The 26296-nt window shown below is 36.3% G+C and overlaps 1 protein-coding gene across 1 annotated transcript in view; it reads left to right on the plus strand.

The window, feature by feature from the left end:
- KPNA3 (karyopherin subunit alpha 3) overlaps window positions 1-26296 on the plus strand; it is a 104746-nt gene that overhangs the window by 62412 nt on the left and 16038 nt on the right. The window contains exons 3-10 of the mRNA XM_036932555.2: window positions 10938-11027; window positions 11211-11240; window positions 11326-11378; window positions 11513-11608; window positions 19240-19325; window positions 21249-21335; window positions 21699-21868; window positions 23061-23105. Of these exons, the coding sequence (XP_036788450.1) occupies window positions 10938-11027; window positions 11211-11240; window positions 11326-11378; window positions 11513-11608; window positions 19240-19325; window positions 21249-21335; window positions 21699-21868; window positions 23061-23105 (657 nt within the window). The remainder of the gene's footprint in view (window positions 1-10937; window positions 11028-11210; window positions 11241-11325; window positions 11379-11512; window positions 11609-19239; window positions 19326-21248; window positions 21336-21698; window positions 21869-23060; window positions 23106-26296) is intronic.

Genomic DNA, 26296 nt, shown 5'->3' on the forward strand with positions numbered 1-26296 from the left:
TCTAAACACCTTGGGCATCAAGGAAATAATCACAGCAATTAGGAATAACTAGAAATGAACAATAGGAAAAATATTACATGTCAGCCTATGAAAGACAGTTAAAATGGCACTTCACAAGATAAATTTATAGTATGTAGAGACAAATAATAGGAATTTAAAAGATATGTTAATTTATATGTCATACAAGTTTTAAAATATTAGTATATTGAGAGATTAAAGATGGCCACATGAGAGGTGAGAGAGAAACCTCCTGCCAAAACCACATATAATATGAAAATATAGTTAATACAACTAATTCTGAAAGAGCAACAGGAAAGAAGGCTGCACCAAAATGCATATACCTGGAGAAAAGAACAGATCTCATGGAACAGGGTAACGTACCAAAGCTGTGATGTGGTGGGACCCAAGCCCTTCCCCCACCCCAGCTCACTAGAGAGAGGAAAGGAAACAGAGCGGGAAGATGATGTAAGCCTAGGGCTGCTGAACACTCAGACCTGGAGATGTGCTCTGGGAGCACGAACCTACATTGCATGGTGCTCTAGAGATTAGTGGAGTTGGAAAGCTAGGACAGGTGGAATACTTGGAGAGACTGAGATTCTAGCACTTGTGGAAAACGGATCCACATGCAGCCACTCTGGGACAAAAGAAAGGTGGGCAGTCTGAGAGACTTCCTAACAGCGCGAGGGCTGCTAGGGCTGCTAAAAGGGCAAGGATTGCACAGAGCTTACTACTCAGGAGAAAGGGCAGCTGGACAAAATTGGGCACACTCTGCCCAGCAGGTTTACCTTCAGGTGCTTCATCCCCCTGACTGGTTGTGCAACTCCGAGGCCCCACACCATGAAATGCAGAACACTGCAGCTGGGAAGCAGGAGAGAGCTCTTCCCCTCCCGCCCCCCAAGGAACCAGCGCCACTCCCCTGCAACCCCTGACATTACTTCAGAGTCTGTGCAGCACCAAAGAGTAGAGCTTCTGGACACTAGAGGGCTCCACATACAAATATGAAACGTGAAAGGACCCTGGTTCAAGCCAAAATCCCACAAACACCAGAAATAGGGCCAAATGAAACTGAACTCATCAATCTTCCTGAAAGAGATTTCAAAAGAAAAATCATAAATATGCTCATGGAGGTACAAAAACATATTCAAGAACTTAGGAAAAAATTCAGGAATGAGATTTAATCATTTAAGAATACATGATCAGAAATGAAACATACAATGGAGGGATTTAAAAGATTAGATGAAGAAGACAAGATGGTAAGTGAAATAGAAATTAGATAAGAGGAACACAAAAAGCTGAGACACAGAGAGAAAAAAGAATCTCTAGGAATGAAAATAGAGAACTGTGTGACCAATCCAAACAGAACAATATTCGCATTTATAGGGATACCAGAAGAAGAAGAAGAGAGAAAAGGGGATAGAAAGTGTCTTTGAGGAGGTAATTGCTGAAACTTCCCCAATCTGGGGAAAGAGATTGTCTCTCAGGCTATGGAGGTGCACAGACCTCCCAACACAAGGGACCCAAGGAAGACAACACCAAGACATATAATAATTAACATGGCAAAGATCAATAATAAGGACAGAATATTAAAAACAGCCAGATAGAGAGAAAAAATCACATACAAAGGAAAACCCATCAGGGTATCATCAGACTTCTCAACAGAAACCTTACAGTCCAGAAGGGAATGCCATGGTATATTTAATGCAATGAAGCAGAAGGGCCTCAAACCAAGAATACTCTACCTGGTACAATTATCATTTAAATTTGAAGAACAGATTAAACAATATCCAGATAAGCAAAAGCTGAATTTACGTCCCACAAACCATCTCTACAGTGTATTTTGGAGGGACCGCTCTAGATGGAAGTGCTCCTAAGGCTAAATAGCTGTCACCAGAGGAAATAAAACCACAGTAAAAAAAAGTAGAACAATTAATTACTAAGCACATGGAAAATCAAATCAGCTATCCCCAAAGTCAGTCAAGGGATAGAGAAAGAGTACAAAATATGATGCCTAATATATAAAGAACACAGGAGGAAGAAAAAGGAGGGGGAAAACAAAAAGAACCTTTAGATTGTGTTTGTACTAGCATACTAAGTGAGTTACGATAAACTGTTAGATAGTAAGAAAGTTACCCTGAACCTTTGGTAACCATGAATCTAAAGCCCACAGTGGCAATGAGTATATACCTATCGATAATCACACTAAATGTAAATGGTGTGAATGCAACAATCAAAAGGCATAGAGTCACTGAATGGATAAAAAGCAAGACCCATCTGTATGCCGCTTACTAGAGACTCACTTCCAACCCAAAGGCATACAGACTAAAAGTGAAAGGATTCAAAAAGACATTTCATGTAACTAATAGGGAGAGAAAAGCAGGAGTTGCATGCAGTTCTTGTATCAGACAAAATAGACTTGAAAACAAAGAAAGTAAAATCAAGGACATTACATAATGATAAAGGTGTGATTCCAACACGAGGATATAACCATCATTAATATCTATGCACTGAACATAGGAGCACCTACACATGGGAAACAAATAGTAACAGAATTAAAGGGGGAAAAAGAATGCAATGCATTCATTTTAGGAGACTTCAACACACCACTCACTCCAAAGGACAGATCAACCAGACAGAAAGTAAGGACACAGAGGCACTGAACAACACAATAGAATAGATGGACCTAACATATCTACAGAACACTCCACCCAAAAGCAGCAGGATACAAATTCTTCTCAAGTGCACATGGAACATTTTCAAATATAGATCATATATTAGACCATAAAATGCCTCAGTAAATTAAAAAAGATTGAAATTATACAAACCAGCTTTGCAGACCTCAAAGGTATGAAATTAGAAATAAATTACACATAAAAAACAAAAAAGCCCACAAACACATGGAGCATTAACAACATGCTCTCAAATAATCAATGGATAAAAGACCAAATAAAAACAGATCAAGCAATATATAGAGAAAAATAACAACAATTCAACACCACAAAATCTGTGTGATGCAGCGAAAGCCATGCTAAGAGAGAGGTACACAGCAATACAGGCTTACCCCAGGAAAGAAGAACAATCCCATGTGAACAGTCTGAATTCAGAATTAATGAAACTAGAAAAAAAAGGATGAGGCCCAAAGTCAGTAGAATGAGGAACATAATAAAGATTAGAACATAAATAAATAAAATCGAAAATAAAACAATAGAATGAACAAAAGCAGGAGCTGGTTCTTCAAGAAAATAAACATTAAACCTCTAGCCAGACGTCTCAAGAAAAAAAGAGTCTACAGACATAAACAGAATCAGAAATGAGAAGGGAAAATCACTACAGACACCACAGAAATACAAAGAATTATGAGAGAATACTATATTATATGCTAAAAACTGGATTACATAGAAGAAATGGACAACTTTCTAGAAAAATACAACCTTCCAAGGCTGACCCAGTAAGAAACAGAAAATCTGAATAGACCAAATAACAGCAATGAAATTGAATTGGTAATAAAAAAAACTACCTAAGAACAAAACCCTTGGGCCAGATGGCTTCACCACTGAATTTATCAAACATTTATTGAAGACCTAACACCTATCCTCCTTAAAGTTTTCCAAAAAGTAGAAGATGAGAGAATACTTGCAAACTCATTCTATGAGGCCAGCATCACTCTATAACTAAAATCAGGCAAAGATAGAACAAAAAAAGAAGAAAATTACACACCAAAATCCCTGATGACATAGATGCAAACTGCTCAACAAAATATTAGCTAATCAAATTAAAAAATAAATCAAAAAGGTCATCCATCATGATCAACTAGGATTTATTCTAGGGATGCAAGGATGATACAAACCTTCGAAAATCCGTCAACATCATCCACCACACCAACAAAAAGAAGGACAAAAACCACATGATCATCTCCATAGCCGCTGAAAAGACATTTGACAAAATTCAACATCCATTCATGATAAAAACTCTCAACAAAACAGGTATAGAGGGCAAGTACCTCAACATAATAAAGGCCATATGTAACAAACCCACAGCCAACATCATACATAACAGCTAGAAGCTGAAAGCTTTTCCTCTACAATCAGGAACAAGACAAGGATGCTCACTTTTCCCACTTTTATTCAGTATAGTACTGGAGGTCCTAGCCATGTCAATCAGAGAACACAAAGAAATAAAGGCATCCAGATCAGCAAGGAAGAAGTTAAACCGTCAGTGTTTGCAGATGACATAATATTGTACATAAAAATCCTAAGAATCCACTCCAAAACTACTAGAACTAATAACTGAATTCAGCAAAGTTGCAGGATACAAAATCAATGCACAGATATCTATTGCATTCCTATACACTAACAATGAACTAGCAGAAATAGAAATCGGGAAGACAATTCCATTCACAATTGCATCAAAAAGAATAAAGTATGTAGGAATAACCCTAAACAAGGAAGTGAAAGACTGATATCCTGAGTCAACTGCAAGTCAGTCATGAGAGAAATTGAAGATATCAATAAATAGAAATACTTCCCATGCTCTTTGGAAGGAAGAATTAATATTTTCAAAATGACCATCCTGCCTAAAGCAATCTACAGATTGAATGCAACCCTTATCAAAATACCAACAGGTTAAACTCAAAATGGATCAAAGACCTGAATGTAAGTCATGAAACCATAAAACTCTTAGAAAAAAACAGGCAAAAATCTCTTGGACATAAACATAAGCAACTTCTTCACGTACATATCTCCCCAGGCAAGGGAAACAAAAGCAAAAATGAACAAGTGGGACTATATTAAACTGAAAAGCTTCTGTACAGCAAAGGACACCATCAGCAAAACAAAAAGACATCCTCCAGTATGGGAAAGTGTATTCATAAATGACATATCCGACAAGGGGTTGACATCCAAATTATATAGAGAGCTCATGCACCTCAACAAGCAAAAAGCAAATAAGCCAATTAAATTAATGGGCAGAGGAGCTGAACAGAGACTTCTCCAAAGAAGAAATTCAGATGGCCAACAGGCACATGAAAAGATGCTCCACATCACTAATATCAGGGAAAGGCAAATTAAAACCACAATGAGATATCACCTCACACCAGTAAGAATGGCCACCATCTAAAAGACAAACAACAACAAATGTTGATGAGAATGTGGAGAAAGGGAAACCCTCCTACACTGCTGGTGGGAATGTAAATTAGTTCATCCATTGTGGAAAGCAGTATGGAGGTTCCTCAAGAAACTCAAAATAGAAATACTATTTGAACCAGGAATTCCACTCCTAGGTATTTAGGAGCCCAGTTTGAAAAAGACATATGCACCCTTATGTTTATCACAGCGCTATTTACAATATCCAAGAAATGGAAGCAACGTTAGTGTCCATCAGTAGATGAATGGATAAAGAAGAGGTGGTACATACACAGAATGGAATATTATTCAGCCATAAGAAGAAAACAAATCTACCATTTGCAACAACATGGATGGACCTAGAGGGTATTATGCTCAGTGAAATAAGTCAGGTGGAGAAAGACAAGTATGAAATGATTTCACTCGTGTGGAGTATGAGAACAAAGAAAAAACTGAAGGAACCAAACAGCAGCAGAATCACAGAACCCAAGAATGGACTAACAATTACCAAAGGGAAAGGGACTATGGAGGATGGGTGAGGATGGAGGGAGAAGATGGAAAAAGGGGTATTATGATTAGCATACATAATGTATCAGCAGGAGGGATACAGGGAAGGCGGTATAACACAGAGAAACAAGTAGTGATTCTATAGCATCTTACTATGCTGATGGACAGTGACTGTAATGGGGTATGTGGTGGGGAGTTGATAATAGGGGAGATCTAGTAACCAAATATTGCTCATGTAATTGTACATTAATAGTAGCAAAAAATAAATAAAATTTAAAGCTACCATATGAACAACACTGAGCCAGTCTGCTAGAGGATTAGGCTGCATGGAGGACAACCAATGTCCCAGATGACAGAATTTGTTTGAGACCGCCTTAGATCATGTTGTCACCAACATACCAGCTGACCAGAAATGAATGAGCCTGACAGATTTCAGTGAAACTAGCCCCAACCGGAGGAACCACTCTGTCAACCCACAGAATTAGCTCAATAAAATGACTATTGTTTTAAGCCACTCAGTCATGGAGTGGTTTATTATACAACTAAGTAATATACTAATATTTTTTTAACTTTTTAAATGAAGGTACATATACACATTTGAATATTATTCAGCCATAAGAAGAAAACAAATCCTACCATTTCCCCAGTTCTGTTCCCTTTGGTAACTGTTAGTCATTTGTTCTTCTTTGTCTAGTTTTGTTAATTGTGAGTTTAGACTGTTCATATGGGATTGTTCTTCTTTCCTGAGGTAGGCCTATATTGCAGTATGCTTTTCTCTTAGTATGGCCTTCACTGCGTCCCACAGATTTTGCGGTGTTCAATGATTGTTGTCATTTTTATTGCCTAATCTCTGTTTTTATTTGGTCATTCATGCATTGGTTATTTAGGAGCATGTTGTGAAGCCTCCACGTGTTTGTGGGGTTTTTCATTTTCTATGTGTAATTTATTTCTAGTTTCGTACCTTTGTGGTCTGAGAATTTTGTTGTACAATTTCAATCTTTTTGAATTTACTGAAGTTCTTTTTGTGGCCTAGTATATGATGTATTCTTGAAAATGTTCCATGTGCACATGAGAAGAATGGATATTCTGCTGTTTTGGGGTGTAGAGTTCTGTAGGTGTCTGTTAGTCCCATCTGTTCTAATGTGTTGTTCAGTGCCTCTGTGTCCTTACTTATTTTCTGTCTGGTTGATCTGTTCTTCAGAGTTATTGGAGTTTTGAAGTATCCTAGAATGAATGCATTGCTTTCTATTTCCTCTTTTAATTCTGTTAGTATTTGTTTCTCATATGTAGGTGTTCCTGTGTTGGGCACATAGATATTTATGACGGTTATATCTTCTTTTTGGATTGACCCCTTTATCATTATGTAATGTCCTTCTTTGTCTCTTGTGACTTTCTTTGTTTTGAAGTCTATTTTGTCTGATACCAGTACTGTAACTCCTGCTTTTTTCTCCATATTATTTCCATGAAATATCTTTTTCCATCCCTTCACTTTTAGTCTGTGTATCTCTTTGGGTTTAAAGTGAGTGTATTGTAGGCAGTATACAGATGGGTCTTGTTTTTTAATCCATTCAGTGACTCTTTGTCTTTTGATTCATGCATTCAGACCATTTACATTTAGGGTGATTATCGATAGGTACATACTTATTGCCATTGCAGGCTTTGGATTTGTGGTTACCAAAGGTTCAAGGTTAACTTCCTTACTATCTAATAGTCTAACTTAACTCACTTAATATGCTATTACAAACACAGTCTAAAGCTTCTTTTTTTTTCTCCACCTTTTCCCTCCTCCTCCATTCTTTATATATTAGGGATCATGTTCTGTACTCTTTGTCTATCCCTTGATTGACTTTGTGGATAGTTCATGTAATTTTGCATTTACTTAGTAATTAGCTTTTCTACATTCTTTACTGTGGTTTTATTATATCTGGTGACAACTATTAAACCTTAGGAACACTTCCATCTATAGCAGTCCCTGCAAAATACACTGTAGAGACAGTTTGTGGGCGGTACAATTCTCTCAGCTTTTGCTTATCTGGAAATTGTACAATCCCTCCTTCAAATTTAAATGATTATCTTGCCGGATAGAGTAATCTTGGTTTGAGGCCCTTCTGCTTCATTGCATTAAATACATTATGCCACTCCCTTCTGGCCTGTAAAGTTTCTGCTGAGAAGTCTGATGGTAGCCTGTTGGGTTTACCTTTGTATGTGATCTTATTTCTCTCTCTGGCTGCTTTTGATAGTCTGTCCTTATCATTGATCTTTGCCATTTTAATTACTATATGTCTTGGTGTTGTCTTCCTTGAGTCCCTTGTGTTGGGAGATCCGTGCATCTCTGTGGCCTGAGAGACTATCTTCTCCCCCAGATTGGGAATGTTTTCAGCAATTACCTCCTCAAAGACACTTTCTATCCCTTTTTCTCTCTCTTCCTTTTCTGGTACCCCTATAATGCGAATATTGCTCCGTTTGGATTGGTCACACAGTTTTTTCTCAATATTCTTTTGTTCTTTGTGCCTCAGCTTATTTGTATTCCTCTTCTCTAATTTCTATTTCATTTATTGTCTCCTCCAGTGTATGTAGTCTGCTTTTAATACCCTCCATTGTGCTCTTCAACGATTGCATCTCCATCCGGAATTCATTCCTGAGTTCTTGAATATCTTTCCGTACCTCCGTGAGCATGTTAATGCTTTTTATTTTGAACTCTCTTTCAGGAAGGTTCATGAGATCAATGTCATTTAAATCATTCTCAGGAGTTGTATTATTAATTTTACTTTGAACCAGGTTCCTTTGGCATTTCATATTTGTATATGGCGCCCTCTAGTGTCTAGAAGCTCTAGTCTATGGAGATGTTCAGCCTCTGAAGTAATGTCGGGGGTCACAGGGGAGTGGTATTGGTGCCTGGGGGGAGGAAAGAGCAGTTCCCTGCTTACTGGCCGCTATGCGTGTCTCCACTGCCTGAACCAGTGGGCCAAGCACACAGGCATAAGCCTCTATGCTTTGCGTTTGTAGTTGCTGTAGACAGATCTTCCCTCTGGCTGGCCTAACACCAGGATAGGGTTTGCCGGTTTGTGAGCCAGGTGAGGCTGGCCGGGAGAAAGGCGCAGTAGGCTGCGTATCACAGAGGGGGTCCTTGGAGCTGTGTAGCCAGCCAGGGAGCTGGAGCACCTGAAGATAATGAAAGCTCCCAACCTGCTGGGCAGAGTGCACCCGGACAATTTTGTCTACCTGTCCTTTCTCCTGAGCAGTAAGCTCTGTGCAATCCTTGCCCCTTTAGCAGCCCTCTTGCTAAGGGCTTCCCTGTTAGGAAGTCTCTCAGACTACCCGGCTTTCTTTTGTCCCAGAGCAGCCAGATATGGATCCCTGCTTTCCACAAGCAGCTGGAATCTCAGTCTCTCCAGGAATTCTGCCTGTCTTAGCTTTCCAATCCCCTAATCACCAGAGTATCATGCAAGCAGCATGAAATGTAGGTATGTGCTCCCAGAGCAGATCTCCTGAGTTAGGTATTCAGCCTCCACTCCCTCCCCATTCCGTTTTTCTTCCTCCCACCGGTGAGCTGGGGTGGGGGAAGGGCTTGAGTCCCTCTGGGCCACAGCTTTGGTACATTACCCTGTTCCTTGAGGTCTGCCCTTTTCTCCAGGTGTATGCAGTTTGGTGCAGTCCTCTTTCCTGTTGCTCTTTCAGGATTAGTTGTATCAATTATATTTTTGCATTATGTGAGGTTTTAGGAGGAAGCCTCTGTCTCACCTCTCGCCACCACAATCTTTAATCCTCTGAGTTTCTTTATTCTCTTTCAATTTGACAGTTCCCCAGTCTTTATCTTCCATGACTACATTTTTTAAATGTACGGATTAGTTTTTTGTAGGATGGCAGATTTAGCTGTGTTTGACTTTTCCCAAGTGGTGGTAGTTATTATTTTGGTCAGGAATACTACAGACATGGTACTGCTATTTTTTTCTGTATCTCCTCTTCCTCCCTCCAACCCGCTCCTCTTTTCCCACTCCTTGTCCTCCATTATTTTTAGTCTTATTATTATCATCAGGAATACCACAGATGGTGTTTTCTCAGTGCATCAGACCAGAGTGCACACAATGTTGATTTGTCCTTTACTCATCATGATGGCCCTCGTCACTTAATCAAGATGCTGTCTGCCAAGTTTTCCTGTTTTAAATTAATACGTGTTTTGCGGGGAGCTACTTGAGACCATAAAATATCAATTCATGGGTTTTAATATTTTTGAGATGCATTAATTTAACAATAATGTAGAACTGGTTATTTGAATCATTACTTAAGTATACTGTGACATTAGTGGAAATCAGTAATCTAATGATTAGTGTGTGTATGTATATATATATATATATATATGCACATCAGTTTGTTTAAACATGTTTGCTTATACATAGCACAGAGTACATGTTATGCAGATAAACCAATAAGCTTCAGATAAAGGTATATTTCTAGTTTAACTTTCTATTTGATCTGAATTTAAACATCACTGTTAATACCTCTTCAGTAACTCTATTATCATGAAAACCTCTCTAAATACTTTATTGAAAACTAGATTGTATACCCTTTGTAACTTGAAGTTGAAAAGGATCTCAGAAACCATTTAGTCTTTTATCTAATTTTTTTTACTTAATTCTATAGAAAAACTAAAAACTTAGGGAAAATGATTTACCCAAAGTTATGTGAAATGACTCATGTTGCCATAAGAGATAGCTGAAATCACAAAAAATGTGGAAATATATTTGCTAGTAGAGAATTCTTGTTTGTGAAAGCCATATAGCAAGAGTTTAAACTGAGATGATGTCATATAGATGATATTTATGCTAATAAATTCCTATTGCCCACACTCCCAACAAGCATACAACCCTTAATATTTAAGCACTGAACTCTTTCCCATTAAGCCAACTTCTTAATAAATTTCTTCAGGCAACTATTGGCAGTATGTAGATGAAAGCTAGCATACTAGTTGAAATATATTTGCTAGGCTTTTATAATAATAATACATCCTCAAATTTGAATATTTACTACAGATTAGGAGGCATGGTATTAGTGAAAATAATGCTTAATATTGTGTGTTTGTGTGTGAGAGAGAGTGAGAGTGTGAGTGAAAGCTGGACTGTAACCAGTTAGTTTTGTTGCCAAACCCAGAATGTAGCCTGTCATTGGTTGGCAGTATACACTTTTAACTCATAGCATTCTTACGTAGCAACTCAGTGTTTGTTTCACAGTTGCCTGGTGAAGTTGAAATTTTAATAGACTTTTCATTAACATTAGCATTCATGACTTCTTAAGTATTTATTGGTTTCCTTTCAGAACAAAAGAGATGAACATTTACTCAAAAAAAGAAATGTTCCCCAAGAAGAAAGTTTAGAGGATTCAGATATTGATGCTGATTTTAAAGCAGTAAGTTACCATGTTGTTATAAAGTGCTTTTTAATTAATTTTTATAATAAACAGGGAATTTCATTTTTAATAGACCAATTTTACAATGATAATTAAGGCATATTAACTCTTAAGTAAATAGACTTTAATAAATGTAATTTTGCTAATAAACTCTTTGCTTAACTATCTTTTTTTCTTTTTAAGCAAAATGTAACACTAGAAGCTATATTGCAGGTATGTTACTAATTTAATACTCTTATTTTGAAGTATTTTGAAATTGATTTTTTTTAATTTCTGAAATTTACATTGGGTGTTGCAGAACGCCACAAGTGATAACCCAGTGGTCCAGCTGAGTGCTGTCCAGGCTGCAAGGTAAATACTAATTTGTCTAGAAAGAGAATTATGTCATACCTAGGGTGTTTTAGCTTCTATTTTTGAATTAGTACATTGCTATTTCTGTTTGTAGTTTGAAAATCATAACAATTTCTTATATTTCTTTTTTTTAGAAAGCTATTATCCAGTGATAGAAATCCACCAATTGATGACTTGATAAAGTCTGGAATTTTACCAATTCTAGTAAAATGTCTAGAAAGGGATGATAAGTAAGTATGGACTGACTCCCTCTTCACTTTTTTCCAGCTAACTGCAAATTTAGGATTGTTATTTAACAAGTAGGTTCAGTTTGGTTTTGCATTTATTAATAACATTTTTCATTTTTCATGCATTTTTATGTAATTTTCTTATTCAGTGATCATTCTCAGCATATGTAAAGTGCTTCTCTTTTTAGTTTATGAAGTGTTTCTGTATTTCCTAGGAAAAGTTTAGTTTCTATTTATTGCTTATTCTAACTTACCTTAGAAACTCTTTCTTGTTTTGTTTTATAGTATTTTCAAACAACCCAAATACTGTTTGAGTCAGTCATTTCTTATGAGTCTGTGTATACATTAACTTTGTGACTAAGTCAACATGAATGGTTTCCAGAACTGGGTAAATCTTTCTTACCCTGGAAATACTCCAGCTGATCCACCTATCTTGTTGGAGGTCTTTAACAGAACACCAACCATGATTAGTTTTCCAACATCATGCTTTTTATTGGCGGTAAATTAAAAATAAGACTCAGGTTATACCTTTCCAGAAAGGGGGAACACAACTTGGTATCTTTTAAGGTACTGGCCTCATTTCCATTACTATTTAGAGGTGTTGGTGTGCTGTACCTTAAACCTTATCAATTTGAATGAACTGAAGGAGAATTTAAGTTTGAACTCCAAAATACTTTAAAATAAATGCTGGTTTTGCATTTAAGAGCATTTAAACTAAAACTTGGGATATTTTGCTAAATGTTGTCTAAGGAATTTTCAGTGTACTACATAAAAATAGTGGTATATAAATGGTGTTTACTAAAGATTTTTAGTTTTTAAGAATACTTCCTTCGGTGTTTGTTGTGTGTCACACCATCCCTCCAAAATTCCTAAACACTTTTTAAATATTATCATGTATATTTTCTGTTAAAAGATTTATAAGTAAAAATGAATTTTATTTCAGCTCTTTTTAAAAAAATAATCTACCTACCGTTTTGTTCTTTATCTACTTCTCTGCCCTTTTCTTTTCCTATGTTTTCCAGCCTTTGCCATCGACTCATTTGTGTGGGTCTGTGAAAAAATAGCATATATACAGAAGTCTGTGCTAAAATATAGATCTGTGCAAAAACAAAGTTGTCAGTGGTTAGATCTGATTTTATGGATTTGTCATGGAAAAATGTGTTATAATATAAAAGCCCATTCACTTTGGAGCCAAGTAGACCCTGGATTAAATCCAGGATTTTCTGTTGACCAAAATTCAGGTAGAGTTTGAGCTTCAGATACCTCATCAATAAAAATAAGGTGGTGGTGAGAAATGGAAGTAATATCTACAAAACACTTTATACAGTATCAAGCTTGTAATGTTCATTTATTGTTTATATATTGTACTCGTTTATTCTATATCCTCTTTCTCTTTTTTCAAATAAAATGTCTTAGAAAACTTTCTTTGGCTTCATAATTTAATTTTTTTGTATTTTTCTGTTTTCTCACTTAAGGCCCACCTTTGCAGTCTTTTGCCAAATCACCTAGCCTAGCTTAGTAACTGTTTCTTCCCAGTCTGGGATAGCATAAACTTTGTATCATATTTTACCTTATTGTCCTTTTACTTCTCTAACACTGATACCCTCTTATTTCCTGCCTTTTGCCAAAATTCATCATGTAATTTTTGTCCACTGCCCCTACTTTCTCTTCTCTTCCATCTTTTTCACCTCACTGCTTACTTACTCTATCACTGACATTTATTCTCCTTAAAAACCTCTTCCTTCTTAGACGTTTTTAAACTTTTGGTACTAACAGCCTCACTGTCTTTCTTTGATATTTGTAGTTTTCTTCTCAGTCCCTAACCTTTAACTCTTCTCACTTTTTGCTTACTACTACCACACCTTCCCACCTTGGTATCCTACTTAAAGGAATTCATATACTTTCAGCTTTCTGTCCTAACTTTGATAGGTCTGTCATACGTCTTTTTTTCTTTTCTGTTTTTATTTTTATTTTTATTTTGCTAACATTAATGTATAATTCATGAAAAACATTGTGGTTACTAGACTCCCCCTATTATCAAGTCCCCATCATATACCCCTTACAGTCACTGTCCATTCACGTAGTAAGATGCTATAGAATCACTACTTGTCTTCTCTGTTATAGTGCCTTCCCCATGTTCACACCTTACATTATGTGTGCTAATTGTAATGCCCATTATTCCCCGTACCTCTCCCTACCCACCCTCCCCAGTCCCTTACCCTTTGGCAACTGTTAGTCCATTCTTGGGTTCTGTGAGTTGGCTGTTGTTTTGTTCCTTCAGTTTTGGCTTTGTTCTTATACTCCTCATATGAGTGAAATCATTTGGTACTTGTCTTTCTCCACCTGGCTTATTTCACTGAGCATAATACCCTCTAGCTCCATCCATGTTGTTGCAAATGGTAGGATTTGTTTTCTTATGGCTGAATAATATTCCATTGTGTATATGTACCACATCTTCTTTATCCATTCATCTACTGATGGACACTTAGGTTGCTTCCATTTCTTGGCTATTGTAAACAGTGCTGCAATAAACATAGGGGTGCATATGTCTTTTTGAAACTGGGCTGCTGCATTCTTAGGGTAAATTCCTAGGAGTGGAATTCCTGGGTCAAATGGTATTTCTATTTTGAGCTTTTTGAGGAACCTCCATACTGCATTCCACAATGGTTGAAGTAGTTTACATTCCCACCAGCAGTGTAGAAGGGTTCCTCTTTCTCCACATCCTCGCCAGCATTTGTTGTTCCTAGTCTTTTCTATTATAGCCATCCTAACTGGTATGAGGTGATATCTCATTGTGGTTTTCATTTGCATTTCCCAGTTAATTAGCGATGTGGAGCATCTTTTCATGTGCCTGTTGGCCATCTGAATTTCTTCTTTGGAGAAGTGTCTGTTCATATTCTCCATCCATTTTTTAATATGGTTATTTTCTTTTTAGTTGAGATGTGTGAGCTCTTTATATACTTTGGATGTTAACCCCTTGACAGATGTGTCATTTTCAAATATATTCTCATACTGTAGGATGCCTTTTTGTTCTGCAGATGGTGTCCTCTTTACTGTGCAGAAGCTTTCCAGCATGATGTAGTCCCATTTGTTCATTTTTTATTTTGTTTCCCTTGCCCACAGGCATCACTGTCTTGTTCCCGATTGTAGAGGAAAAGCTTTCAGCTTTTCACTGTTACGTATGATGTTGGCTGTGGGTTTGTCATATACAGCCTTTATTATGTTGACGTACTTGCCCTCTATACCCATATACCCATTTTGTTGAGAGTTCTTATCATGAATGAATGTTGAATTTTGTCAAATGCTTTTTCAGTATCTATGGAAATGATTATGTGATTTTTTTTTGTCCTTGTTTTTGTTGATGTAGTGGATGATGTTGATGGATTTTTTAATATTGTACCATCCTTGCATCCCTGGAATAAATCCCACTTGATCATGATGTAGGATCTTTTTGATGTATTTTTGAATTCAGTTTGCTAATATTTTGTTGAGCATTTTGCATCTATGTTCATCAGGGATATTGGTCTATAATTTTCTTTTTTTCTGGTGTCTTTGCCTGGTTTTGGAATTAAAGTGATGCTGGGGTCACAGAATGAGTTTGGAAGTATTCCCTCCTCTTCCATTTTTTGGAAAACTTTAAGGAGGATTGGTGTTACGTCTTGTCTAAATGTCAGATAAAATTCAGCGGGAAAGCCATCTGGTCCAGGGTTTTTGTTCTTGGGTAGTTTTTTGATTACCGATTCAATTTCATTGCTGGTAATTGGTCTGTTCAGGTTTTCTTTTTCTTTCTGGGTCAGTCTTGGAAGTTTGTATTTTGCTAAAAAGTTGTCCATTTCTTTCAGATTATCCAATTTGTTAGCATATGATTTTTCATACTATTCTCAAATCATTCTTTGTATTTCTGTGGTGTCCATAGTGATTTTTCCTTTCTCATTTCTGACCCTGTGTGTGTGTAGATTCTCTTCTTTGTTAGTCTGGCTAGGTGTTTATCTATTTCGATAATTTTCTTAAAGAACCAGCTCTTGGTTCATTAATTCTTTTTATTGTTTTTTTATTCTCAATTTTTTTCTTCTCTGATCTTTATTGTGTCCGTCTGCTGACTCAGGGCCACCAATTTTATTAATTGTGAATTTATACTGTTCAGTTGGGATTGTTCTTCCTTCTTTAGATAGGCCCAAATTGCTATATACTTTTCTTAGAACTGCCTTAGCTGCATCCCACAGAAGTTGGGGCACTGAACTGTTGTTTTCATTTGTCACCATATATTGCTTGATCTCTCTTTTTATTTGGTCACTGATCCATTGATTATTTAGGAGCATGTTATGAATCCTCCTTGTGTTTGTGAGCCTTTTTGGTTTTTTTGTACAATTTATTTCTAGTTTCATACCTTTATGATCTGAGAAGTTGGTTGGTAGAATTTCAATCTTCTGGAATTTGCTGAGGCTCTTTTTGTGGCACAATGTGTGATCTATTCCAGAAAATGTTCCATGTGCACTTGAGAAGAATGTGTATTCTGCTGCTTTTGGGTGTAGAGTTCTGTAGATGTCTGTTAGGTCCATCTGTTCTAATGTGTTGTTCAGTGCCTCTGTCTCCTTACTTATTTTCTGTGTGGTCAGTCTGTCTTTTGATGTGAGTGGAGTGTTGAAGTCTCCTAGCATGAATGCATTGCATTCTATTTCCCCCTTTACTTCTGTTAGTATTTGTTTCCCATACATAGGTGCTCCTGTGTTGGGGCATGGATATTTATTATAGTTATATCCTCTTTTTTGGACTGACCCCTTTATCATTGTATAACATCCTTCTTTGTCTCTTGTTAGTTTCTTTGTTTTGAAGTCTGTTTTATCTGATACATGTATGGCAACTTCTGCTTTTTTCTCTCTATTATTTGCATGAAATATCTTTTTCCATCCCTTTACTTTTAGTCTGTGTATGTCTTTTGGTTTTGAAGTGAGTCTCTTGTAGGCAGCATATAGATGGGTCTTGCTTTTTTATCCATTCTGTAACCCTCTGTCTTTTGATTGGTACATTCAGTCCATTTGCATTTAGGGTGATATCGATAGATCTGTACTTACTGCCATTGCAGGCTTTGGATTTGTGGTTATCAGAAGTTCAACGGCAGGTTCTTTGCTATCTAGCAGTCTACCTTAACTCACTTATTACGCTATTATAAACACTATCTGAAGATTCTTTCCCCCCACCTTCTTTCTACTTCTCTCTTCATATGTTAGGTGTCATATTCTGTACTCTTTGTGTAACTGTTGATTGACTTTGTGGGTAGGTGGTTTAATTTTACATTTGGTTAGTATTTAATTGGTCTACTTCCTTTGCTGTGGTTTTATTTTCTCTGATGACAGATATTTAACTTTAGGAGCACTTCCGTTTAGAGCAGTCTCTTTAAAATACACTGTAGAGATGATTTGTGGGGGGTAAATTCCTACAACTGTTGCTTATCTGGAAATTGTTTGATTCATCCTTCAAATTTAAGTGATAATCTTACTGGGTAGAGTATTCTTGGGTTGAGCCCTTTCTGTTTCATTGCATTGAATATATCATGCCAATCCCTTCTGACCTATAAGATTTTTGCTGAGAAGTCTGATGATAGCCTGATGGGTTTTCTTTTGTAGGTCATCTTTTTTCTCTCTCTGGCTGCTTTTAATACTCTGTCCTTGTCCTTGGTCTTTGCCATTTTAATTATTACATATCTTGGTGTTGTTTTCCTTGGGTCTCCTTTGTTGGAAGATCTGTGTACCTCCATGGCCTGAGAGACTATTTCCTTCCCCAAATTGGAGTTTTCAGCAATTATTTCTTCAAAGACACTTTCTATCCCTTTTTCTGTCCTCTTCTTCTGATGCCACTATTATGCGAATATTGTTCCATTTAAATTGGTCACACATTTCTCTCAATATTCTTTCATTCCTAGAGATCCTTTTTTCTCTCTGTGCCTCAGCTTCTTTGTATTCCTGTTCTCTAATTTCTATTCCATTTACCATCTTCACTATGTCATCTAATCTGCTTTTAGTCCCTCCATTGTTCATTTCATTTCAGTTACTATATTTTTTAATGTGTGTATCTCCATCCTGAATTCATCTCTTAGCTCTTGAATATGTTTCTGTAGGCCCATTAACATGCTTATGGCTTTTATTTTGAGTTCTTTTTCAGGATGATTGGTGATTTCAGTCACGGAGCTCTCTTTCTGGTGTTTGAAGGATTTTGGATTGAGCAAGGTTCTTCTGCCTTTTCATAGTTCTGGAGTGACGGGAGTGGTTGCAGGCGAGCAGTGCAGGTGTCTGTTGGGAGGACAAAGTCCCTTCCTGTTTCCTAGTTGCAGTGCCTGTCTCCGCTGTCTGGGCCTGTTAGCTGCATGCAGGGAGAGTCCTCTGGGTTAATTTCCTCAGCTGCCGTGGGCGGGGTGGCCCTCAGAATGACCTAGGCGATGGTGGGCATCACAGGAGAGTGGCATGGGAGTCTGCCATGAGGACAAAGGCGTTTCCTGCTTTGCAGTTAGAGTTCCTGTCTGCATTGTCTATGCCAGTTACATGCACATAGGGAGTGACCTCTGAGTCAATCCCCTAAACTGCCATGGACGGGGCTGCCCTCCTGCTGGCCTAGGCGATGGCAGTGATCACAGGTTTTCAGCGTGGGTGTTTGCTGGCAGGGCAAAGCTCTTTTGTGCTTCCTGGTTGTCATGCCTGTCTCTGCTGTGAGGGCCGGTTAGCTGTGTGCAAGAGAATCCTCTGCATTAAGATGTGTAGTTAATGTAGGTGGGGCTACTCTCTGGCTGGTCTGCCCCAGTGTTCAGGACAGCAGGTTTCCACGCCAGTGTTGGCGGGGAGAAAGGATTGGCAGGCTGCTTATCACAGTGGGGGTCCTCAGGGCTGTGTTGCCAACCAGAGGGATGGAGTGCCTGAGGCTACTGAAAGTTTCCAACCTGCTGGGCTGAGTGTGCCGGGATGATTTTGTCTACCTGTTCCTTCTAAACCCGTGCCCCTTTAGCAGCCCTCTTACTGTTGAGAAATCTTTAAAAGCGCCTGCTTTTCTTTTGTCCCAAGGCAGCGGCTGTGGGAACCTGTTCGCAGTCTTAAAATCTGACTTTGGTTTTCCGACCCTCTAATCTCCAGAGCACCATGCAATGTGGGTTTGTGCTTCCCGAGTATATTTCTAGGGCTGGGTATTTAGCAATCCTTGGCTTCTACTCCCTCCCGGCCCTGATTCTCTTCTGTCCGCTTGCAAGCTGGGGTGAGGGCAGTGCTTGGGTCCCGCAGGTCACAGCTTTTTACTTTACCCATTTCTGTGAGATGTTCACTTCTCCCAGATGTAGACTGGCTGGTGCACTCTTAACTCCTGGTCACTTTTTTAGAATACTTGTATTTGCTGTGTTTTCAAAATATATGTAGTTTTGGGAGGAGATTTCTGCCTTACTTCTCACACCGCCATCTTCTGTTCCTAAGTCCAAGAAGTAGGCTTATATTGACTGATTTGAGGAGCCAATGAGACATTCTGGTGGAGTTACCCAGTAAGCAGTTGAATATAGCAAAGTGAAATTCAAGGAACAGGGTAAAGGATAATCATACAAATCTGTGGGTCATAACTTCCATGGTAGTTATGTGTCTAAGGATTCTTTATTGTTTTTGCAGCCCTTCATTACAGTTTGAAGCTGCTTGGGCATTAACTAACATAGCATCAGGAACTTCTGCACAGACTCAAGCTGTTGTACAGTCTAGTAAGTAAATTAATTTCCTTACTCACTGGACTTTTTTTTTTCAATGAAGGCAATAAAATGTAGTTTTATTGTAAAGAGTGAATTTTATTTTGTAAAATTTAAACAGGTGAATTTTATAAGTTACTTTTGATGGTTGGTATCCTTCCATAGCTATCATCAGTCTATCATTAAATAATTTTAAATGTGGTCACTAAAAAGTGAATAGTGTTTTTATCTTTTTGGGTAGAGACCATCTCCTAATAACAGTTAATATTTATGTTTCTAATACCCCCAAGATGCTGAATAGCTTATGCCTTTTAACTTGTAACATACATATTTTTAAAATTTTGCCTATCTCAGGATAAGCTTGCTATTATGAGTGTGTTGACTCAAATTGACAAAAGTTCTTTGAAACTAGATGTCACCAAGTACTCCTAGAGTGTGAGATATTTAACTGACTTTAGTTGCTATTCAAGATAATTTTAAGTGCTGTATAATACAACAGAAGTTATATTGAATCAGTTAATGAGAATATTGTTCTTTCAGTTCTCTTTCACATACTTCAATAATTCAAAGGAGAAAGTTTCCAGTTAGATGTTAGTTGTAACAAAAAGGTAAGAGATTTTAGACTAGGGTATTCAATGGAGACAACTAGGTATAATTTAATAAGTTTGGTTTTCATTTTTAATTTTTTGATTATCTTCTATTTGTAGTGATTCTGATCTATCTATTTACAGAAATAATAAATAAAGTCAGTTAGGTTGCAAATGTGAGTCAGTTGAAACCCTCATACATTGCTGGTAGGAATGTAAACTCTTTGGAAAATAGTTTATCAAAAGGTTAATCCATATGCCCAGTAACTATCCACTACTAGGTGGAACCAACTAATGTAAAAACTTGCTCACAAATGTTTGCAGCAGCATTACTTTTAATAATCCCAAAATAGAAATAATCCCAGTATCCTTTAGCTGAAGAGTAGGTAAACAAAACATGGTAGACAATGTAATACTATTCTGCAATAAAAAAGAAGGAAATACTGATACATGGATGAACCTCAAAAACATTATGCAAAGTAAAAGAAGCTAAACAGAAAACCCACATATTAACAATTTCATTTATATGAAATGTCCAGAATTGGAAAATTTGTAGAGACAGAAAGCATATTAAATGGTTTCCTAGGGCTGGGGGAGAGGGCAGTATTGTTAAATTATATTGTGATGACTACACAACTCCGCTGAAACCATTGAATTGTACACTTAAAAAGATAAATTATATTGCATGTAAATTATATCTCAATAAAGCTGTTAAAAGTGTGAGTCAATTCTAATTTAATTGTCAAGTAAATCATATAGTTAATGCAGAGATGCAGCAAAAACTATAAGGTAGTACATAATTGACTGAAATTTAAGAAAGAGTGATCTAGCTTATGTTTAGTTTCCTGCCTTGAATGGGTATCACAACAGTATTTTAGAATTTGGGTTAACATGAGTTATGTAGGGATATAATAGGATGATAATGATAAATTATTTTAAAATATAAGGTAGGCCTGATATGAGAATAATCAGTTCTTTAGTTAACCCCATATCAACAGTTGTAGTAACATTGACTAAGTATTATATTCTAAAATTACATGTTTCAGGTAGGAACTCTTTTTTTTTTTTTTAATGTAGTATAGAAAAATTTTATGTTGCTGTGTTCTTTTAGTTAATGATGTCATAGCAACTTGTAGATACTGTCCATTTGTATGCTACTTGACTATTACTAGAGTAAAATACGAAAATTGATTATCTTTCTGATAAAGGGATTTGCCACATTTATTCACTCAGTGAACAAAAATTAGGAAACTGTAGTGGTCAGACCCTCTATATTTTATCAACTTATTTAGGCTGAACTCTATAAATTCTTTAATACTTTGCAGTATAACTTAGTTTTCCTTTATTATAGATGCTGTACCTCTCTTTCTGAGACTTCTCCATTCACCACATCAGAATGTTTGTGAACAAGCAGTATGGGCTTTGGGAAACATTATAGGTAAGTTGCATTTAGGTTTGAAAAGACTCCACTTAAGAATCTTAATTAACTTTTTTCCTACATTTCCCATTACACACTATGTTTCCTCTAATTTTAATGTGGGTTGACCATATTTTTGACTCTTAAGTGCTAACTTAAGATGGTATGTCTTTGAAATGGATATGCAGTTTTCTATCAGGATTGATAGGTTAAATTTGTGTTTCCCAAATCAAAATCTGGAGAAACAGCAATACTTGATGATGCCCTTGACTAATGGCGAGGAAACATAGAACATCAGTGTCCCAACATGAGCCATTGCATACATTTCAGACTTTCTCATCCTGAATGTAATTTTTTTTTTAAATACAATTTTCATTTCTGTAGGTGATGGTCCTCAATGTAGAGATTATGTCATATCACTGGGAGTTGTCAAACCTCTTCTGTCCTTCATCAATCCCTCCATTCCCATCACCTTCCTTCGGAACGTCACATGGGTCATTGTCAATCTCTGCAGGAATAAGGACCCCCCACCGCCTATGGAGACAGTTCAGGAGGTAAATGAAGAATTGCAAAGTCAAGATGGTATATTTTCCCTATGTTTATGCTTTATGATTTAGATTTTCATGCACAGGGACTGAAATAAGGCATATACTGATTTCATTTCAGGTATGAGATTTTTTAAGTAATGTATCATATTTATGCTTACCCCTGTGAAATGCAATTTGAGTATCTAATTCACCTGTAAGAATGTGGAGTCCACCCTAATTCTTATTTTCTAATGACCATCTCCATAAAAAGAATACATAAAAAATTGAAACAAAAATATGAAAGGAGAAAATAAAATCTGAATTTTATTACTACATTGCATTAACACTAAAAAAAAGGGATTATTGCAGATAAAACTAGTGCACTTATATGCAAATTATCTTGAGTGAATTTGCATTAAGTTCAATTGAAATTTCTTTATTTCTGACAAAATTGGTGCTCTTAAATATGGGACAGTTTGTTATAAATCTACTAATTAAAACAAGGTAAAAGCTTTTCTATTTACATCTATTTTGTAAATTGATGAGTATTTTAAGTTTTCAAAAATCCTGTGCAACGTTCAGTCACTTCACTTTAGAGAAGCGTTGACTGTGAATCTATATGATAAACATCTTTTGCCAGCATCTGCTACCTTTTGCTATACTTAATGTGATTCCCCCTATCTTCTACTCCTTCCCTCCCAGATTAAAAAAAAAAAGATCTGTAAGGCCTGAATTGAAAAAACAAACTTCGTACTGGTTATATTAATCTTGACTAAATCTGTGTTCAGTGATTTCAATTTGACTCAAATAGCTTATTAAAATAATTTTTATCTTTACTTTAAGCAGGTAAGTGAGACAATAATGGCAATTTTAAGAGTAGTTGTTTTAAAATAGCTGTACTGTGTATTTGCATCTCCATTCTTTCCACTTGATAAAGAAGGTGATTGAAAATAAATGTTTTTGCTTTAAGATACACTAATCTCCTCCAGATTTAACATTTTAATTGAACATCTGATTTATGTCTTTGGTTTTTCAGATTGAATTTATCAGATTTTCATTTTCCTAGTAGAGATTCAAACAAATTTAACTTTCAAACAGTTATTCAAGCAAATAATTTCTTGCCCTGCAATAGCATTTACTGCTTTTTGTATCATAGCTGTTCATTTTTACACACATTTGTCAACTCCAGTGTTACTTATTATGTATCTTCTTTCCTCAGATTTTGCCAGCATTATGTGTCCTCATATACCATACAGACATAAATGTAAGTAAAGTAGAACCATAGATTTGGGATCTTGCTCTTAATGGAACTAGAAGGGTTATTTATTCTTTTAAGCTTTTAGTGAGTGTCACCATATATTCTATTAACTTGTCAAGCTTCTATAGTGTATAAGTAATTTTCAGAAATAGGGTTAAGTTCATGTCCTAAATTACACAGATAGCAAAAATGCTAATAATACAGAAACTATCATGTATGTAATTAATTTATTTATATCGTTATTAGTAGTGTTTTTAAATATTAATATTTATAAAGTGGTCAAAACTTTATACAGCTTCTCCATATTTTCTAATCTCATTTGATTCTTAAAATAGGTAGGCTAGATACTATGTGCCCATTTTATAAGAAACTGAGCCTCAGAGAAAGATTAAGTGACTTATCCAAAGTTGCAGAGCTTGTACAGGTCAAAGCCAGTATTCAAATCTGAGATACTGTTATGGCAGATCTTGTGTACTTTCCATGAAACCATACTACCTCCGAGGCTACAACCTTTTGAGGTACAGTATTAAAGAATATCAAGTATAGTTTTAAAGGCAAAAGACTCTTTTAGATCATATGTTCATTATATGAAGTTTAGTTAGATGTTTAACATGTATATCTGGCAAGTTTTTTTTATTAGGTAATCTAAAAATTCTAAATGTATAAAGGCAAAGTGTTACTCTTCCATGGAGTAAAATAATGGTTAAATTTCAGTGACTCTAGAATAGATTCTAGCAGGGACTTGTTATGCTGAATCTATTCTGTAGCCTCCTTTTACCAGTACCCTTGATAAGTTCTATGCTCCTATTTTACAAATAAAAGATTGCAATTAAATAAAGTGAAAAAAAAACAAACTAAGATCATACCATGGATAAGAACCATAGCTGGGATATGAAACAAGAGCCAAGGCCTATGCTCTTTCATACCATGGTCACATAAGCACAGAATATGGTGTGAAAACAAACAAGGAAAAAAAAGGTGAAAAAGAGGAATGACCAAAAAGCTAGACTGTGAAAGCTCATATTCTTTCTGGCAACCAGAAAGCATCACTGAAAAGGTACCATTTGGAATAAATATTACAAGGAGAAAGGTGGTGGTAGAAGTAATGACAGAGAACACACAGATGATTATGTCAAGAGCTAGCATTTAGTAATGGTTTAAAAAGCTCCAGGTAATATAACCATTATAAATATCTATGCACCCAACGTAGGAGTACCCTAATCTGTACAACAAATACTAATAGAATTAAAGGGGGAAATACAGTGCAATGCATTCATTAAGGAGACTTCAACACTCCACTCACTCCAAAGGACTCATCGACCATACAGAAAATAAGGAGACAAAGGCATTGAACAACACATTAGAACAGATGGGCCTAACAGACATCTACATAACACTCCACCCAAAAGCAAAAGGATACACATTCTTAAGTGCACATGGAACATTTTCTAGAAGAGATCACATACTAGGCCACAAAAAGAGCCTCAGTAAATTCAAAAAAGATTAAAATTGTGTGAACCAACTTCTCAGATCACAAAGAGTATGAAACTAGACATAAATTGTGTAAAGAAAACAAAAAAACCCACAAACACATGGGGCTTAAAACAACATGCTCCTAAATATACAGTGGATCGATGACCAAATTAAAACAGAGATCAAGCAATATATGGAGACAAGTGAAAACAGCAGCTCAATGCCCCAACTTCTGTGGGATGCAGGTAAGGCATTTCTAAGAAAAGTATATAGCAATTCAGCCCTATCTAAAGAAGAAAGAACAATCCCAAATGAACAATCTAAATTCACAATTAATAAAATTGGTGGCCCAAAGTCAGCAGGAGGGACATGATAAAGATCAGAGAAGAAAAAAATGAGAAGAATAAAACAATAAAAAGAATTAATGAAACCAAGAGCTGGTTCTTTAAGAAAATAATCAAAATAGATAAACACCTAGCCAGACTAACAAAGAAAAAAAAAAGAATCTACACACATAAACAGTCAGAAATGAGAAAGGAAAAATCACTATGGACACCACTGAAATACAAAGAATGATTTGAGAATAGTATGAAAAATCATATGCTAACAAATTGGATAATCTGAAAGAAATGGACAACTTTTTAGCAAAATACAAACTTCCAAGACTGACCCAGAAAGAAAAAGAAAACCTGAACAGACCAATTACCAGCAATGAAATTGAATTAGTAATCAAAAACTACCCAAGAACAAAACCCAAGGACCAGATGGCTTTCCCACTGAATTTTATCTGTCATTTAGACAAGACATAACACCAATCCTCCTTAAAGTTTTCCAAAAAATGGAAGAGGACGGAATACTTCCAAACTCATTCTATGAGGCAAGCATCACTTTAATTCCAAAACCAGGCAAAGACACCATAAAAAAAGAAAATTATAGACCAATATCCCTGATGAACATAGAAGCAAAATGCTCAACAAAATATTAGCAAACTGAATTCAAAAATACATCAAAAAGATCCTACATCATGATCAAGTGGGATTTATTCCAGGGATGCAAGGATGGTACAATATTCAAAAATCCATCAACATCATGCACTACATTAACAAAACAGGGACAAAAAAATCACACGATCATCTCCATAGATGCTGAAAAAGCATTTGACAAAATTCAACATCCATTCATGATAAAAGCTCTCAACAAAATGGGTATAGAGGGCAAGTATGTCAACATAATAAAGGGTGTATATGACAAACCCACAGCCAACATCATACTTAACAGTGGAAAGCTGAAAGCTTTTCCTCTAAGATTGGGAACAAGACAGGAATGCCCACTCTCCCCACTTTTATTCAGTATAGTACGGGAGGTCGTAGCCACAGCAATCAGACAACACAAAGAAATAAAAGGCATCCAAATTAGCAAGGAAGAAGTTAAACTGTCACTGTTTGTAGATGATATAATATTGTACATAAAAAACCCTAAAGACTCCACTCCAAAACTACCAAATCTAATATCTAAATTTAGCAAATTTGCAGGATACAAAATTAATACACAGAAATCTGTTGGATTCCTATACGCTAATGATGAACTAGCAGAAAGAGAAATCAGGAAAATAATTCCATTCACAATTGCATCAAAAAGAATAAAATACCTAGGAAAAAACCTAACCAAGGAAGTGAAAGAACTATACCCTGAAAACTACAAAACACTCATGAGAGAAAATAAGG

The sequence above is a fragment of the Manis pentadactyla genome, chromosome 17 (genome assembly GCF_030020395.1).
Source record: "Manis pentadactyla isolate mManPen7 chromosome 17, mManPen7.hap1, whole genome shotgun sequence".
Taxonomy (NCBI): Eukaryota; Metazoa; Chordata; class Mammalia; order Pholidota; family Manidae; genus Manis; species Manis pentadactyla.